This window comes from Physeter macrocephalus, chromosome 1 (assembly GCF_002837175.3).
Source record: "Physeter macrocephalus isolate SW-GA chromosome 1, ASM283717v5, whole genome shotgun sequence".
Classification (NCBI taxonomy): domain Eukaryota; kingdom Metazoa; phylum Chordata; class Mammalia; order Artiodactyla; family Physeteridae; genus Physeter; species Physeter macrocephalus.
In genome coordinates, this window is record NC_041214.2 from 114,244,461 (window position 1) to 114,260,418 (window position 15,958).

At 38.1% G+C, this 15,958-nt stretch overlaps 1 protein-coding gene across 3 annotated transcripts in view; it reads left to right on the forward strand.

Annotated features, from left to right (window-relative positions):
- Positions 1-15,958, forward strand: part of DCBLD2 (discoidin, CUB and LCCL domain containing 2) — an 85,242-nt gene that overhangs the window by 46,056 nt on the left and 23,228 nt on the right. For all 3 annotated transcript variants that reach the window (XM_028494095.2, XM_024120008.3, XM_024120010.3), the window contains 2 exons: positions 3,234-3,371; positions 15,099-15,150. In XM_028494095.2, the coding sequence (XP_028349896.1) occupies positions 3,234-3,371; positions 15,099-15,150 (190 nt within the window). The remainder of the gene's footprint in view (positions 1-3,233; positions 3,372-15,098; positions 15,151-15,958) is intronic.

Genomic DNA, 15,958 nt, shown 5'->3' on the forward strand with positions numbered 1-15,958 from the left:
GGACTAGTGCCTGTGTTCTGGTGGATGAGGCTGGATCTTGTCTTTCTGGTGGGCAGGTCCACGTCTGGTGGTGTGTTTGGGGATGTTAGTAGCCTTGTTATGATTTTAGGCAGGCTCTCTACTAATGGATGGCGCTGTAGTCCTGTCTTGCTAGTTGTTGGGCATAGGGTGTCCAGCACTGTAGCTTGCTGGTCGTTGAGTGAAGCTGGGTCTTGGTGTTGAGATGGAGATCTCTGGGAGATTTTCACTGTTTGATATTATGTGGAGCTGGGGAGGTCTCTTGTGGACCAGTGTCCTGAAGTTGGTTCTCCCACCTCAGAGACACAGCCCTGAAGCCTGGCTGGAGCACCAAGAGCCTTTAATCCACACGGCTCAATAAAAGGGAGAAAAGAAAGGAAGAAAGGAAGGCAGGAAGGAAGAGGAAGAAAGGGAGGAAGAAAAGAAGGAAGAAAGAAAGATAAAGTAGGATAAAATAAAGTTATTCAAACAAAAAATAATTATTAAGAAGAAAAATTTAAAAAAAAAAGGTTCGGCCAGAACCCTAAGACAAATGGTGAAAGCAAAGCTATACAGACAAAATCTCACACAGCTGCACACACGTACACACTCACAAAAAGAGAAAAAGGGGGAAATAATAATATATCTTGCTGTCTATTCAGGTATTCCACAGATGCAGGGCACTTCAAGTTGATTGTGGAGATTTAATCCACTGCTTCTGAGGCTGCTGGGAGAGACCTCCCCCTCTCCTCTTCATTCGCACAGCTCCTGGTGTTCAGCTTTGGACTTGGCCCCGCCTCTGCGCGTAGGTCGTCCGAGGGCTTCTGCTCTTCTCTCAGACAGGACGGGGTTAAAGGAGCCGCTGATTCGGGGGCTCTGGCACAGGCCAGGCGGAGGGAGGGGTACGGATGCGGGGTGAGCCCGCGGCGGCAGAGGCCAGCATGACGCTGCACCAGCCCGAGGCGCGCCGTGCGTTCTCCCGGGGAAGTTGTCCCTGGATCCCGGGACCCTGGCAGTGGTGGGCTGCACAGGCTCCCGGGAGGGGAGGTGTGGAGAGTGACCTGTGCTCGCACACAGGCCTCTTGGTGGCTGCAGCAGCAGCCCTAGCGTCCCACGCCCGTCTCTGGTGTCCGCACCGACAGCCGCAGCTCGCGCCCGTTTTTTTCATCTTTTTTTTTGTCTTTTTTTCTTTCTTTCTTTCTTTCTTTTTTTTTTTTTCCGGCTGTGTCGGGTCTTTGTTGCAGCGTGTGGGCTTCTCTCTAGTTGTGGCCTGTGGGTTTCCTGTCTCTAGTTGTGTGTGGGCTCCAGGGCACGTGAACTCCAGAGTGCTTGGGCTCCAGAGCACCTGGACCCTGTAGTTTGCAGCAAGCAGGCTCTATCGTTGAGGCACGTGCGCTTAGTTGCCCTGTGGCATGTGGGATCTTAGTTACCCGACCAGGGATGGAACCCGCGTCCCCTGCATTGGAATGTGGGTTCTTTACCACTGTACGACCAGCGAAGTCCCATACCACATCTTCTTTATCCATCCATTTGTTGACGGATGCTTAGGTTACTTCTGTGTCTTGGCTATTGTAAATAGTGCTGCTATATTATGAACATTGGCGGGGGGGGGTGTGCATGTATCTTTTCAAATTACAGTTTTCATCTTTTCTGGATATGTTACCAGGAGTGAGATTGCTGAATCATATGGTAGGTCTATTTTACAGTTTTCCATAGTGGCTGCACCAATTTACATTCCCACCAGCAGTGTAGGAGGGTTCCCTTTTCTTCACACCCTCTCCACCATTTATTATTTGTAGATTTTTTGACGATAGCATTCTGACAGGTGTGAGGTGATACCTCATTGTAGTTTTGATTTGCATTTCTCTAGTAATTAGTAGTGTTGAGAATCTTTTCATGTGCGAGGTGATACCTCATTGTAGTTTTGATTTGCATTTCTCTAGCAATTAGTAGTGTTGAGAATCTTTTCATGTGCCTGTTGGCCATCTGTATGTCTTCTTTGGAGAAATGTCTGTTTAGGTCTTCTGCCCATTTTGATTAGGTTATTGTTTACAGTTGACTTTTGTATATCGACCTTGTGACCTTATCTCCTTTACCAGTTCTGGTGGGGGGTTTTGGTTGATTATTTAGCATTTTCTACTCACATGAAAATGTATAGTCCTTGAAAATGATATCTATGGAAGTTCACATTACTATTATTCAAGTGATGTTGTTCAACTTAAAATATTTTTAGAACTTTTTATTCAGAATTTGTTAAAGTTACCAGGCACATAAGAAAAACCCATTTTTATTAGTTATTGGTGGAAATCTTGCTCTAATTTTTTTTTTTTTTTTTTTTTTTTTTTGTGGTATGCGGGCCTCCCTCTGCTGCGGCCTCTCCCGTCGCGGAGCACAGGCTCCGGACGCGCAGGCCCAGCGGCCATGGCTCATGGGCCCAGCCGCTCCGCGGCATGTGGGATCCTCCCAGACCGGGGCGCGAACCCGGTTCCCCTGCATCGGCAGGCGGACGCGCAACCACTGCGCCACCAGGGAAGCCCCTTGCTCTAATTTTTTTTTCTGCCCTTTTATCTTAATAAACTTAGCTCTGTACTGAGGGAGGATATGTTATTTTTTACATGTCTGTTAGACATTAAAGGATAAAAGTTGGTAGGCAGTTAGATACATGCATCTGAAGTTTAAGGAAAAGGCTATGTAGAGGTATAAATGTGAATTGTCATATCATAGTTAAAGCTGTAGGACTAGATATGATCACCTAAAGGGGTTGACAGAAGTCCAACAATTCTTGGAAGAAAACTTGAGAAGGTCTGTAAAAGGTTTGAGGGGTGCCCTGAGCTGAAGAATATGTTCCCCCTTGGGGAACATGTTAAGAATACTACTGCTTGACTGTCAGTTCATTTATGAGCCACCTGCGTGCATAAAATGCTTTAAGTTAATTTTTTAAAATCCCTTGTCACAGTTTTGAAGAGTATAAATATATTTCACAGGAAATTGAGTCATTATAAGGTCAGTGATGCCTGTACACACTGTTTTTCCTTTTGAATCATTTGAACAGTTATTACTTGGAATTTTCTTTTCTCTCCAGAGTAATGTGAGTTTTTCATCATTAAACATTCTAGTCATCATTTTAGATTAATTTAATGCCCAGTTTGGTATATTATTATGATTCTTTTACCTACATTGTAAATATTATTGACTTCATGAATCACACCAAATATCTGCTTTTCTTTGATTCCTAGGCAAATACTGTGGTCTGGGGTTGCAAATGAACCATTCAATTGAATCAAAAAGCAATGAAATTACAGTGCTGTTCATGAGTGGAATTCATGTTTCTGGACGAGGATTTTTGGCTTCATACTCGGTTATAGATAAGCAAGGTAATTTTCACTTTATATCATTATTTCCACATTTTACAGTTTCTGAATGCAAAAATGCAATGTTTTCTTTGAGTACCTGTTATCTGAGTTTGGAATAGAGTAGGAAGACTGAACAGTTAATACCACATACATAAATCTGACAAAATTAGATCGGTTTCAGAATTTTAAAAATTAAGTATATTAACTTTATATAAAGTCTTTTTATATACTTACCTTTCCTTAGTAGAAGAAATATTGAGTTTTCCGCCTTTATAAGATTGGAACACAAATGATAATAACTTTAAGGAATCTATCAGTTACTGAAATGTATCAATTTAAAGCTTTATTATCCACAGTTTACCACTTCATCTTACTGTGTTAAAAACCATATTTACCACTCTTTTCAAAGAAGAGACTTGCAAAGCACCAGGAGTAACCTGGGGAGTGCTCTCTGAGACACTACAAGATAAACATGAGATTGTTAATATTTAGAATCTGAAGGGGGGAATTAAAAGCAAGGCTATTAAGTGAAATAGATACACACTATCTGTCTCATTAAAGTTTCATTAAGAGTGTGAGAGAGGAGAGCTGTTCTGTGCGAGAAAAGGTCTACTTTCCCTTAATTGCTAAGCTATGGAACAAGATTTGAAGACTAATAAAATCCCTCAGAGGGAAAAAGAAAACTCATTTGAATAGAATAATGGAAAGAAAAGAACTGGAAATGTTATGTTAAATGAACAATTAATATATTTGACAGAACTAGGAGAACAAAGGCAGTGTGGTGTTGTAGAAGGGGCACTAAGTAGCCCTGGAATCAAAGCCTGCCTTTGCCGTGTACTAAGCAGGTGACCTCTGACCAGTCATTTCACCTCTGCCAGTTTCATCTGTAAATGGGTTAGCTGTGAGGACTAAATCTAATAATACATGTTTAATGTCTGTAGGCACATAACATAGTAGGCAGAAGACAAATGTTAGTTTCCCCCCTTTCACTACTGTACACACACACATCTCACTTTCCCCACTCCTGCCCCGCCCGCCACCATCAGAAGAGTAAAGTAGAAAACAGAGTGAAATGATAGCTTTCCATCCTTTCGGTTTTACTTTGTGAAAGTCTTGGGTTGATGGGTGAGAGGATAGAAGATAATTAATTTGCTTCTTATTCTTCTTAGTTTCTTGGTCGCTGTATCAGGTTAAATTATTTATCTTGCGTTTTCATATTTTCCCCTTTCTCTCCTTGTTATTTATTGAGTTAAAGGTTTCTGGAAAATAAGTATCTCCTCTTTACAAAAAATAGTTTCTTACATTGGATATTTAAATTATGGAGCTTTTGATCCACGGAAACCTAAATGCCCTTATTAGAGTTTCTTAAGAATTGACAATCATCTCAGATACCACAATCAGTATATCGTAGACTTATATACATCTATGCCAGATTTAAAATGGCTATGTCACTATTTTAGATGACTCTTAGCTTCCAAAGATTTTTTCGAAATATCTCCCTTAATCAGGAACTTCTTTATAGTAACACTTTCCAAAGTCATAATCATCTTGGGAAATCTTTATCTCACAGCTTGCTCCTGAATTTTTTCTTAATGTTTTTGTACGTTCTTACCCATCCATCAAGCATTTGTTTCATTTGAAGTGAATTGGCTAAATTCAAGAGAACACTGGTTGAATTTCATATTACTTCTTCTTGGGTGGCCTTTCAGACATAATTTCTTGTAATGGCTCATTCATTTGAAGGCTGGTGCGCTTTGGTTGAGAGTCTCAGTTTGTTTCCATCCAGGAAACTTAACTGCCACACTGAATTCCATGAATATTTTCAAGGAACATCACTACATGTCCCCAGCTTAATAACCTAGTTAACGGTTTAGAGTATTTGGGAATGAGAAAGTTGTGAAAAATCTTGCTTCACTGGCTTCCTCATTTGTTAAACTGTCACAAAGACTTGTTAACGTTATAGTGTGATGTGTAGTTGATACAACCATGATTTTGTGTATGATAGACTAATTTTCATTACTTCTTATAAGAGCCCATTGCAAAATTATATTCCCTTCAGTGTCTTATTTCCTGCAATAGGCCTGGCACCGGGAAAACAGCAGTAAATGAGACAGATGCAATCACAGCTTCATAGGGCTTACAGTACAGGGTTGGAAAAAGGCATTAAACACATGGTTACTTAATTGCAGTTATAATAAGTATGATGAAGGAAACATTCAAATAATGGGAGGCCAGAGGGTGCGGGGAGTAGAAGATTGATGAAGAGCAAAGCTCTCCTGAAGAAACCACTTCTGAGCCCCGAACCAAAGGATTAATTGGAGGTTCCAAACATACAGGGAAGAACATTGTAGGGAAGAGAGCAGCAGGTGCAAAGGCCTTAGGGTGGGAAGGAGCTTTGGAGGAACTGGAAAAATAACCAGCACAGCTGGGGTGAAATGAATGAGTGGTGAGTAAGTCACATTATTCAGGGCCTTGCAGAAAATGTAAGGGTTGGAGTTTTATCCCCCAAAAAAGTGCATGGAAGCTGTTAGAGCAGAGTAGTGATGTGACTGGATTTATGTTTTTGTTTTTATGATTCCCTGATCTGTGAAAAACAGGCCAAAGAGAGAGAAGAAGAATTGTAGGGAGGCCAGGTAAGAGGCTGTTTAGAGGGGACTGGATCAGAGATGACCAAATTAAGAGCTCTTGCTATAAAAGTAGCTCCAGAATTAGGCCAGATTCTAATTTAATTCTTTTTAAAGACTTCTGAACCAGACATATCTTCTACAGGGAAACATTTCAAAGGATTAATATTCATTTTACCTGAGTTTATGTTGAAGTAAGAGGCTTCGGACACAAAGAAGCCTCTTGGATGAGGCGCTGAGCTGCTCCAGTGCCTCAGTGATGTCTGGGGCACTGTACCTGGTGTGCTCTTCACTTTAGGGTCTAGTTTTTATAACTTTTATGGTTTTATTCCTCTCTGTTTTTTTTTTTTTTTTTTTTTGTGGTACGCGGGCCTTCCTCTGTTGGCCCACGGGCCCAGCCGCTCCGCGGCATGTGGGATCCTCCCGGACCGGGGCGCGAACCCGGTTCCCCTGCATCGGCAGGCGGACGCGCAACCACTGCGCCACCAGGGAAGCCCCCTCTCTGTTATTTTTAATGATCTTTGAGCAGTAGTTTCCAGTCTTTTACATTGAGAATTACCGCTTTTAATTTTCACCTGTAAACCTCATTTTTGAAAGATTTTATCCACCAGTGAAAGGAAGTTTTCCTGTTTCTATTGGGTAGCAAAGAAAGACAAATGCAAATATTAATCAACACTTCAGTAATAATTAGAGGATTGGTAATTTACTCTGAGTTGGTATAATTCCATCAAATTAGAGCTAGACTTTCTGAAATTGAAATTTTCATCTGAAAATTGAAGATGTACGTGGATCCTAGACATATCCTGAGCAACATATTAGCAACCACTGTTTAGGAGTTCTGTAGAGAGAAACTCCTTAGTTACTGCTGGTCTTACTGAGAGAGGCAAAGCCAGCCACTCACAGGTCCAGACTCAGTAACTCAGATCTTTTAATCCAGAATAATAAATGATACTGACATTTTCATTCTAAAATGTAAATGTAAAAAACAGCATTTACCACTGGACTTGAAAAATAAAATAAATTTTATAGGTGATTTGCTCTAAATTCCTGGTTTTGAATCTGTTCAACATTAGCCAGTTTCTAAGAAAAGCTCAACTTTTCTAGGATGACTCTGGGCAATAATTTTTTAGGTAATTTTAGTTACGGAACAATGAGCTCAGAAGGCATGTCTGTATTTGCATTGATAGCTTCAGGTCTTTTAAGGCAGCCTCTGTTTGTTATGTGCCATCAATCTGGGGCGGGGTGTGTATCTGTGTGTGTGTACACATATATATGTATATGACCAGCTGAAAAGTGATAGTCTGATATTCCTTTTTTAGAACATGAATTATCACTTCAAAAGTAATGTTAAACCTCATTACTTCAAATTTTACCAATCCAGAATTTTGTAGTGGTCACTCTAAAGTTTGCCTTTATTTTTTTTAGGAAAAAACAGGAGCTAGTTTAAAATTACATGTGAAATAAAATGATCCAATGTAGATGTATTAACATGCTGCCTAATTGGAACTCATAAACACTTGTTTATTCATTGCCTCCTGACAATGTGCTTAGGACTTGGGAACAGCTGAGACTGACAAATATTCCCATTTGACAGGGTTATTATTGCTATATGCTGGGTTATTTTTAGACTTAACACCGATAGTATAAAAGGTTTTAATTGCTACATTCTTTAACCACATTTTTTTGCAAATATTTTCCATTTCTTCCATCTTCCATCAGATTATATTAACTTGTAAATGAAACATAGGGGCGGAATAGAGAACTCCTTTCTAATAGAGTCCAGATTTCTGTAACTGGTTGTTTTTTTTCCTGCATGGGATGTTTTTGGTTTTGAAAATAGAGCATGAATTCCTTAGATTGTTTGCTACCTTAATTGTACAGTAATTTTATAGGATCCTTTCTGTTGAGTGCTACACTTAGCTGTGTTTCTAGTTTTAGTTTTTCTGTTGTGTTCCTAATTTTTGTTGTTGTGTCTGGCAAACGTTTTAAAAATTTTAAACTATTTAGTAAGATTTTATTAATGAAGTCTCAGTTTACATGCATATTTTTAGATTTGTTCTTATTTATTCACAAATGAATATGTATAGTGTTTGTGTGTGTACATGCAGAAAAATATCTGTATTTTGATGTCAATTTGTACAACAAAGGTGCTGATGAATAAAGTGTTACCAATTTTGCAGAGACATTTATAAACAGAATTAATTCGTTAAGGTGGTATAACCCAAAGAGGTAATTCACCTTTATGAGATAGAGTTTATTTCAGACTGACAGAAAACCTCAAGAGCACCTTAATGATTTTAAGTGTTTTCTATGTGTTTTTGTTTTTTTTGTTTGTTTGTTTGTTTTTCGTAAGTTAGCAATTCTTTTAAGGGGCTAAGCATGTGTTTGTGCTATCTTGTGCTATTCGGGGGACAAATTCATTCACTGCTACTCTTACTAAGATATTATTAGTGTCCTTGATACTAGGTTACAAAAGAATTTTAATGTGTCTTACAATCTTTAATATTTTTAATGTCTCTTATATTTTAATATAAGATGCCTTATGTTATTTCAATATGTCTTATAATGTCTTTTAATATGTCTTATATTCATTTTTTAGTATATAGGAATTTAGATGTGGAGAGGGTTTGATCTATCCATATGTAGCTTGTAGCCTATTTGACTTATTGCTTAGGCAACTGAGCCAGGCCTACCTACATCATCTGTGGAAAAAAAAAAATTGACTTTTTTCATCTGAGAAAATTTTTCCTGAGCTCCTGTTGTGGACTCAGCTTCCATAGATGGCATTGTAATATTTCTAAGAGAAACAAGATTTAATCTCTATTCTCAGTATGTAAAAGGAGATTAGATGTAAAATACCACATAAATTATCTGCCACTTAGTAAATGTTAGTTGATGCTCAATCACGGTAAATTATGTTTTATTATATGTGTAAATTTCCCTTCACTAGATTGCACATGGTACAAATCAGTGCCAGGTTCCTATTGTGGAAACAAGGAATTATTCCCAAGGTCACACAATAATATTGACACAATAATTTAGCAGAAAGATGAGCCTTGTCGCGCATCCTCTAGCTCTTGAACAAAGTAGCTACCTGTACACCTACAATGCAAGGTTGCTGACAAAGGGAGAACTGGGAAAGAATGACCTCGGGTCCCTTCAGTTTCTGGGGAATTTGTTATTTAAAAGAATTTCAGAGCAAATAAAGGAGAAGAATTTGTAGTATACATTGTCTTGCTTCGTGTACTTTCTTCTTTCTGGTAAATAAATATAATTACTTAGTTACAGTGCTTTATGCTTCCTTGAGTTAGAATAAATAAAGGCCCTGAAGCATCCCTTCCCTCAGAAGTCAATGGCTTCAACTGGACAAAAATTATACCCTGCAGCTAATATAGTTGGTGATATACTCTCGTAAGTGATGGGTACTGACACTGCTGAGAGTCTTTTTTTTCAATTTATTCAAGAGCACAAAACAGAGTATTAATTGGGGGAAAATCTAAATCTCTTTCACAATCCTTTAATCTCAGAAATTGACAGTGCTGTCAATCAAAAATATTTCTAAGTTAGTAGCCAATATGCTGATTTTTAAAAATTATTTGTGAACTTATAAAATATTTATCATATTTTCATGGTATTACATGTGGGTTAACATTAGGTGTCATGTTTTAAAAAATATTTCATGGAATAACTATGAAGTTCCCAAGCCTATGCAGTTATTATGTATTAGAAAAAATTTTAATTGTACTTTACATAAAACCCTGTGCATAGGATATCAATTATGGCTCATAGTAATATTGCTAACTAAGTTAGAGCTGTCTTAGAAAATCTGATGTTGATGTCTTCGTTAAGAAAACCCTGCAGTCTGTCATCCTGTTGTTGATTATTGGCTCATCTTTGTTTTCATATTTTCCTTGTGCTCTTCCTCACAGTCACATAATCCTGCCTTCAAAATCCCGCAGAGGCCTGCCTCCTCTTTAAAGCCTTCTGAGGTTAAGGAAGGCAGATGTTAGAGCAGCTCTTTTCATAGGGATTATGATCCCACTCACTTTGGGTTAGACTCTGCTGCTAAAACTAGTGTAGAATGTGCACTGTGGATGCCACCTCTTCTCTGGGCCGCGCCGGGGAAAGAGGGAATAGAGTGCTGTGAGCTTCAGCAGAATCCCTGAGGGCAGTCTGCGTACTACTGCAGCCATTCCCTGTTGTCCAGAGCACCCAAATGAAGTTCGCAGTATATTTGGTGTTTCATGTAGTAATGTGTATGTTATAAGTATTCTTTTGTATGTATTAAATATTGGAGTAAAATTACCAAAAAAACCCCAAAATTCCCATGCAGAAGCTCTTAGTTGAGAACTGAGTGAATTATATACTGCTCTTCACTGTGAACATATATCACTGATTTTCTAGTATTGTGTGCCGTGTTAAAGTGGATCCAGCTTGATAATTGAGCTGACAATGAGTACTTTATCAGTACTTATTATTATAATCACTGCCCTAAGCACTTTACGTGGAATGCATACTTTTAATTAGCGCAGGTCAGAAACCTTCAAGTTAACTTTGACTCTTTGTCTCAAACTTCACATCCATCAACCACCTCTCTGAATATATATGTACGTATATCAGAATTTGACTACATCTCTTCACCTCCACTGCTACACTAGTTCACGTTACCATCAACTTTTACCTCAATTATGGCAAGAGATTCCTCCCTGACCTTTGTGTCTGCCCTTTCTCCCCTTCAGTCTACTCTCAACCCAGTGTGACTATTAAATCGAAGGTCCCATCTCATTCTGCCCAGTGTCCTTACCTCCAAGACACCATTAGGATATGGCTTCTCATGACTCGTTTGGCTTCATCTCTTACTTGTCTTCCCCTTGTTCACTCTGGCCTCAACAATGCTGGGCACACTTCCTTCTGAGGGCCTTTGTGATTCCCTTTGGGTGTTCTCCGTTATCCACATACCTGATACCTCACTCCCTCACCTATTTTAGAGTTTTATTCAAATGCTTCCTTCTCAGTAAGGCCTACCCTGACCACTCTACTTAAAATTGCAACCCCTTAACTTTCCCTAACTTCCTTCCTTTATTTTTCTAGCCTATTTATTACTGACTAATACACTATATATTTTTCTTATTTACATTGTCTATTTTTTCTTACCCCCACAGGAGGTGCACTTCATATATGCATGGATTTTTGTCTGATTGTCCTTTGCTCCATCTGTAGCACCTAGAAGAACACCTAATCATAATACATACTTATTAAAAACTTGTTGAATGCATGAACAAATGAATAAATAAACTGCCAATCCTGGCTCTGTCTTTTACTAAGCTTATTTCATCCATCAATGCAAATGTGCTGTATATGAAAGGAAATTATTACTACTTCTATGATAGCTTCTTTTTCTTTCTTGTTTTTAAGATTTTAATAATAGTTTTATTGAGATAATTTGCATACCATACAATTCATCTACTTAAAATATACAGTTCATTGATTTTCAGTATATTCAGGGTTGTGCAGTCATCACCACAGTCAATTTTAGACCGTTTTCATCACCACGAAAGAAACGCTGTAGTCTGTAATAATCACTCCCCCTTCGCTAATCTTTAACCCCCTCCAGTCCTAGGTTACCACTTATCTACTTTTATCTCTCTCGGTTTGCCTATTCTGGATATTTCATATAAATGAAATCATGTAATATGTGCTATTTTGTGACTGGCCTCTTTTACTTAGCATGTTTTCAAAGTTGATCCATGTTGTAGCATGTATGAGCACTTACTTTTTATGGCCAGGTAATATTTCATTTTATGAATATACCACTTCTTTCACATTTTGTTTACCCATTCATCAGTTGATGAACATTTTTGTACACGTGTTGTATGGACACATGTTTTAAATTTTCATGGGTATATACCTGGTAGTGGAATTGCTGGGTCATATGGTACCTCTGTATTTACCCTTTTAAGGCACTGACAGACCATTTTCCAAAGCAGTTGCACCATTTCACAATTCCACTAGCAATATATGAGGGTTCCAGTTTCTCCACATCCTTGCCAACACTTGTTATGTGTTTTTTTGATTCTAGTTATCCTAGTGGGTATAAAGTGGTATCTCACTGTAATTTTTATTATTATTTCCCTGATACTTAATCATATTGAATATCTTTTCATGTGCTTATTAGCCATTTGTGTATCTTCATTGGAGAACTGTCTGTTCTGTTATTTGTCTTTTTAATGTCTAGTTGTAATAATTCCTTATGTATTCTGAATACTAGATCTTTATCAGGTATATGCTTTGCAAATATTTTCTGTCATTCTTTGGCTTATCTTTCTCTTTCATGATAGCATTCTTTGAAGCACAGCAATTTCAAATTTTGATGAAATCAATTTATGTGTTTTTATGTATTTGCTTATGCTTTTGGTGTCATATCTAAGAAACTCTTGCTTAATCCAAAGTCAAGATTTATACCTATATTTTCTTCTAAGTGTTTTATAGTTTTAGCTCTTGAATTTAGATCCACCTTGAGTTAACTTTTATATATGATCTGAGGCAGGGGTTCTGTTTCTTTCTTTTGCATGTGGATATCCAGTTGTCCCAGCATCATTTGTTAAAAAGACTATTTTTACCCCTGTTAAATTGTCTTGGCACCCTTGTTGAAATCAATGACTGTAAATTTGACGATTTATTTCTGGACTCTCAGTTCTATTCCATTCATTATGATAACTTCTTATACATTGCTGTGAGAAGTTTGAGTCACATGGTTCCCTTTGAGTTGCATTTGTCTTGCCTAGGCTGTGTTCTTATTAACTGGGCTCCTTATAGTAATAGTGATTTTCTGGAAGGCTGTTTACTTGGGAAAAGTTTACTAGAAAGACACATTTTAAAGTTTCTCAGTTCCCTGCTTAATTGATGTTTTCTTTGCCTTCATGGAGTTATAAAGGTCAAAATCTCTAATCATGACTTTCTTTGTCTTTTGTCTTCTTGGCTCTCCTTATAGCTTTCCATTTTGAATTCATATTTTCCTCTTAGGGAGCTGTTTTGAGGCCCCATGGAATTTGAGAGCAAAGTCAAGTGAGTTGCATACATTTTTGCAAAATCTGGAGTTTCAGCACTGCATGGGTTTTATTATAATATAATAAAGCCCTCTTCTAATCAAGTATATCCATAGTTGACTAGGATTCTGGCATGTAGCCTGAAGGTAATAGGGCCAGCTGGCAGTCTTCTTATGGCTTGAATGCCATGTTGGACCACACAGGTACCTTTTCATCCCAGGCTATTAATCTTAGAAGTTCAGTTTCTAATCTTAGACGTTGGAAACCCTTTTGGTGGAACAGGAAAGTGGAAAATCAATTCTTATTGATGCTGTGTAAAGATTGCCAGGAATATCTATAGAATACAGGTAATTCAGTTTGTCTGCTTTTCCTAGTCAGTTAACCAGGTGATAGTGAACCTCTAACCAGGCATGTATCCTCTTAAACTCCTAAAATACAGTTTTAACTTAATCATCATTCGAGTACCTGTACTTTGTAGATATTCATCCATGTAATCTCTCTCAAGATACCACTTTCCTATTAGTTTAACAGTTATTATGCTCTAGTTCTTTCATGACACATTCCAGTTGGATAACAAACACATAATTTTTCTTCAGAATTGTAAAATAGAATAATCAGTTATTCTGTGCTTGCCATTGATTTAACAAATATTTGTACACCTTCAGTGTGCTGGGAAGAATGCGAGGTGTTATCTCTGTCAGTGTATTGGGAGCCCTCGGCACAGTGTTTGGCTAGCATTTATAGGTGAAATCACTCACCTTTGTGATTGGCTTAGGACCTTCTTCCAGGTTTTCCCCCTACAGGTTAGTCCATGATTGGACTTAGCCAAACATGCTAATAATCAGAAACTTTTATTCATCCATTTATTCAATAAATGTTGATAGAAAGCCTCCTGTTGTGCCATATGCTGTGATTGCTGCTGGCGATACAAAGGTAAAGACTGACAGCCACAGTCACTACCCATGGGCTAGGCATCATAAAATGATGTTGCTTATTAACACTAAAATGATTGCAACAGATCACTCTTAACGTGACACATGGTACTATGAGAACATATAATAGTCATCCATTCGTTAAACCAAAAAGCCCTAAGTGCCTACTGTGTGCTAGCACAGTTTGACTTGCGAAGATCAGGAACAGCTTCTGAGGGGATGCGACAGTTAAGCTGAGATCTAGAGAGGAGTGAGCCAGGTGAAGGGATAGTGGAAGCGCCTTCCTGGCCGAGAGCACAGAGGAACAGGAAGAAAGCTAGTATGGCAAGAGGCCAAGACAGGGACAAAACCAGACTGAGGTGGGACCTTGTGGGCTGTGTTGAAGACTTGCCCTTTGTCCTAAGAGCAGAAGGAAAGCACTGAAATGTTTGAAACAGAAGCCACCTTTTACACAAGCCTGTGACCTAGGTCTTAGTTAGACAAGGTTAGCTGTCACACAGATTTGATTTTGAGATAGGAAATGTTAAAACTTTAACGTTCTGTCTCATGCAGAGTGTGCTTTAGAATTACCTAGAGGACTTGTTAAAATAGCTTCTTGGGCCCCACTGCCAAGAGATGCTGTAGGTCTAGATGGTGTTCAAACTTTTGAATTTCTAGTAACTTCCCAGAAGATGCTGCCGCTGCTGGTCCTACTCGTGGACCAGATTTTGAGTTGCAGTTAGTTAGGGCCACAGAATTAACTCACCTTTCATTTGTTATTGTTTTCCTCATGCGTAACCAGCAAAGGATCATTTTTAGTCATAGAGTAACAAGAAATATTTGCTTCAGAAGCTATCAATATATTTTATAGAAGCTACTTCAGGGCTATAAATTATACTTATCTGTGTACCGTCCATGTGTATGATATGTGATTCTATGAGGCGATGTGGTGTATTCAATATTGGGCAGACATAGCCCCAGAAGTCCAGATACTTAAAATCAAAGAAATTGTGATTACCAAAACCTTATAAAAAGTTAAAGTACTACTTTGATAGCTGTTAAGATTTTGAAATTTAGAACAATATGATTTGGGTTTGGAAACAGTTGGTGTTTCAGCAAGAATAAACCTATTATTATTGAATCAGTTTTTTATTTTTGTTTTTCTAGATCTAATTACTTGTTTAGACACTGCATCCAGTTTTTTGGAACCTGAGTTCAGGTATGACCATATTTGTGACTTTTTTTTTTTTTAATGTTACTCTTCATCTACTTCATCCTCATCTTATGTACTTAAGATTAATGTACATGGTGTGACTCATAATCATTGTTCTGAGACATCAGTAAACCAGAGCTTATGTAAAACCACTGAGTTGCCATGTTTAAATTTTGCCTTAACTTTTAGCATTTGAATCTTCTCCACAGTGGAAGTATAATTTGGATATACTTTAGAAGTAGGACTAGTCACTCTTCAAAATCTGGCAAAACTCCTAATAAAGGTAGAAGAGCCATTTATCTTTGCTCAAAAAGAAGTAACAGGATGGTTTAGGCTGTTAGAGAATTCTTCACTGTTCCTACCCAGGTGGCATTTTTATGAATACTACCATTTCCCTGCTTTACACCCTTGTCTCTTGCTTGGACTAGGATTAACTTGTAATTGGTTTCCCTTTTCTGACCTTTCCTGGCTTTTTTCTGCCATTCACATTCTGCCAAGTTATTTTCTAAAATCTGTATTCGATCACTCCCCTGCTTTGAAATCTTCAGGAGCTACTTATTATGACGAAATGCCATCCCTATTCCTTAGCCTGGTTTTCAGGGTCCTTCACAAGTAGTCTTTGGGCCATTTTTCTAGTCTCACGTTAACGTACTCATGTTGAAACATCCCTGGATTATTTATACTGCTCTGAGCTCTCAGAACTTTTGTCTGGAATCACTTTATTTTTTTTTTTAACATCTTTATTGGAGTATAATTGCTTTACAATGGTGTGTTAGTTTCTGCTTTACAACAAAGTGAATCAGTTATACATATA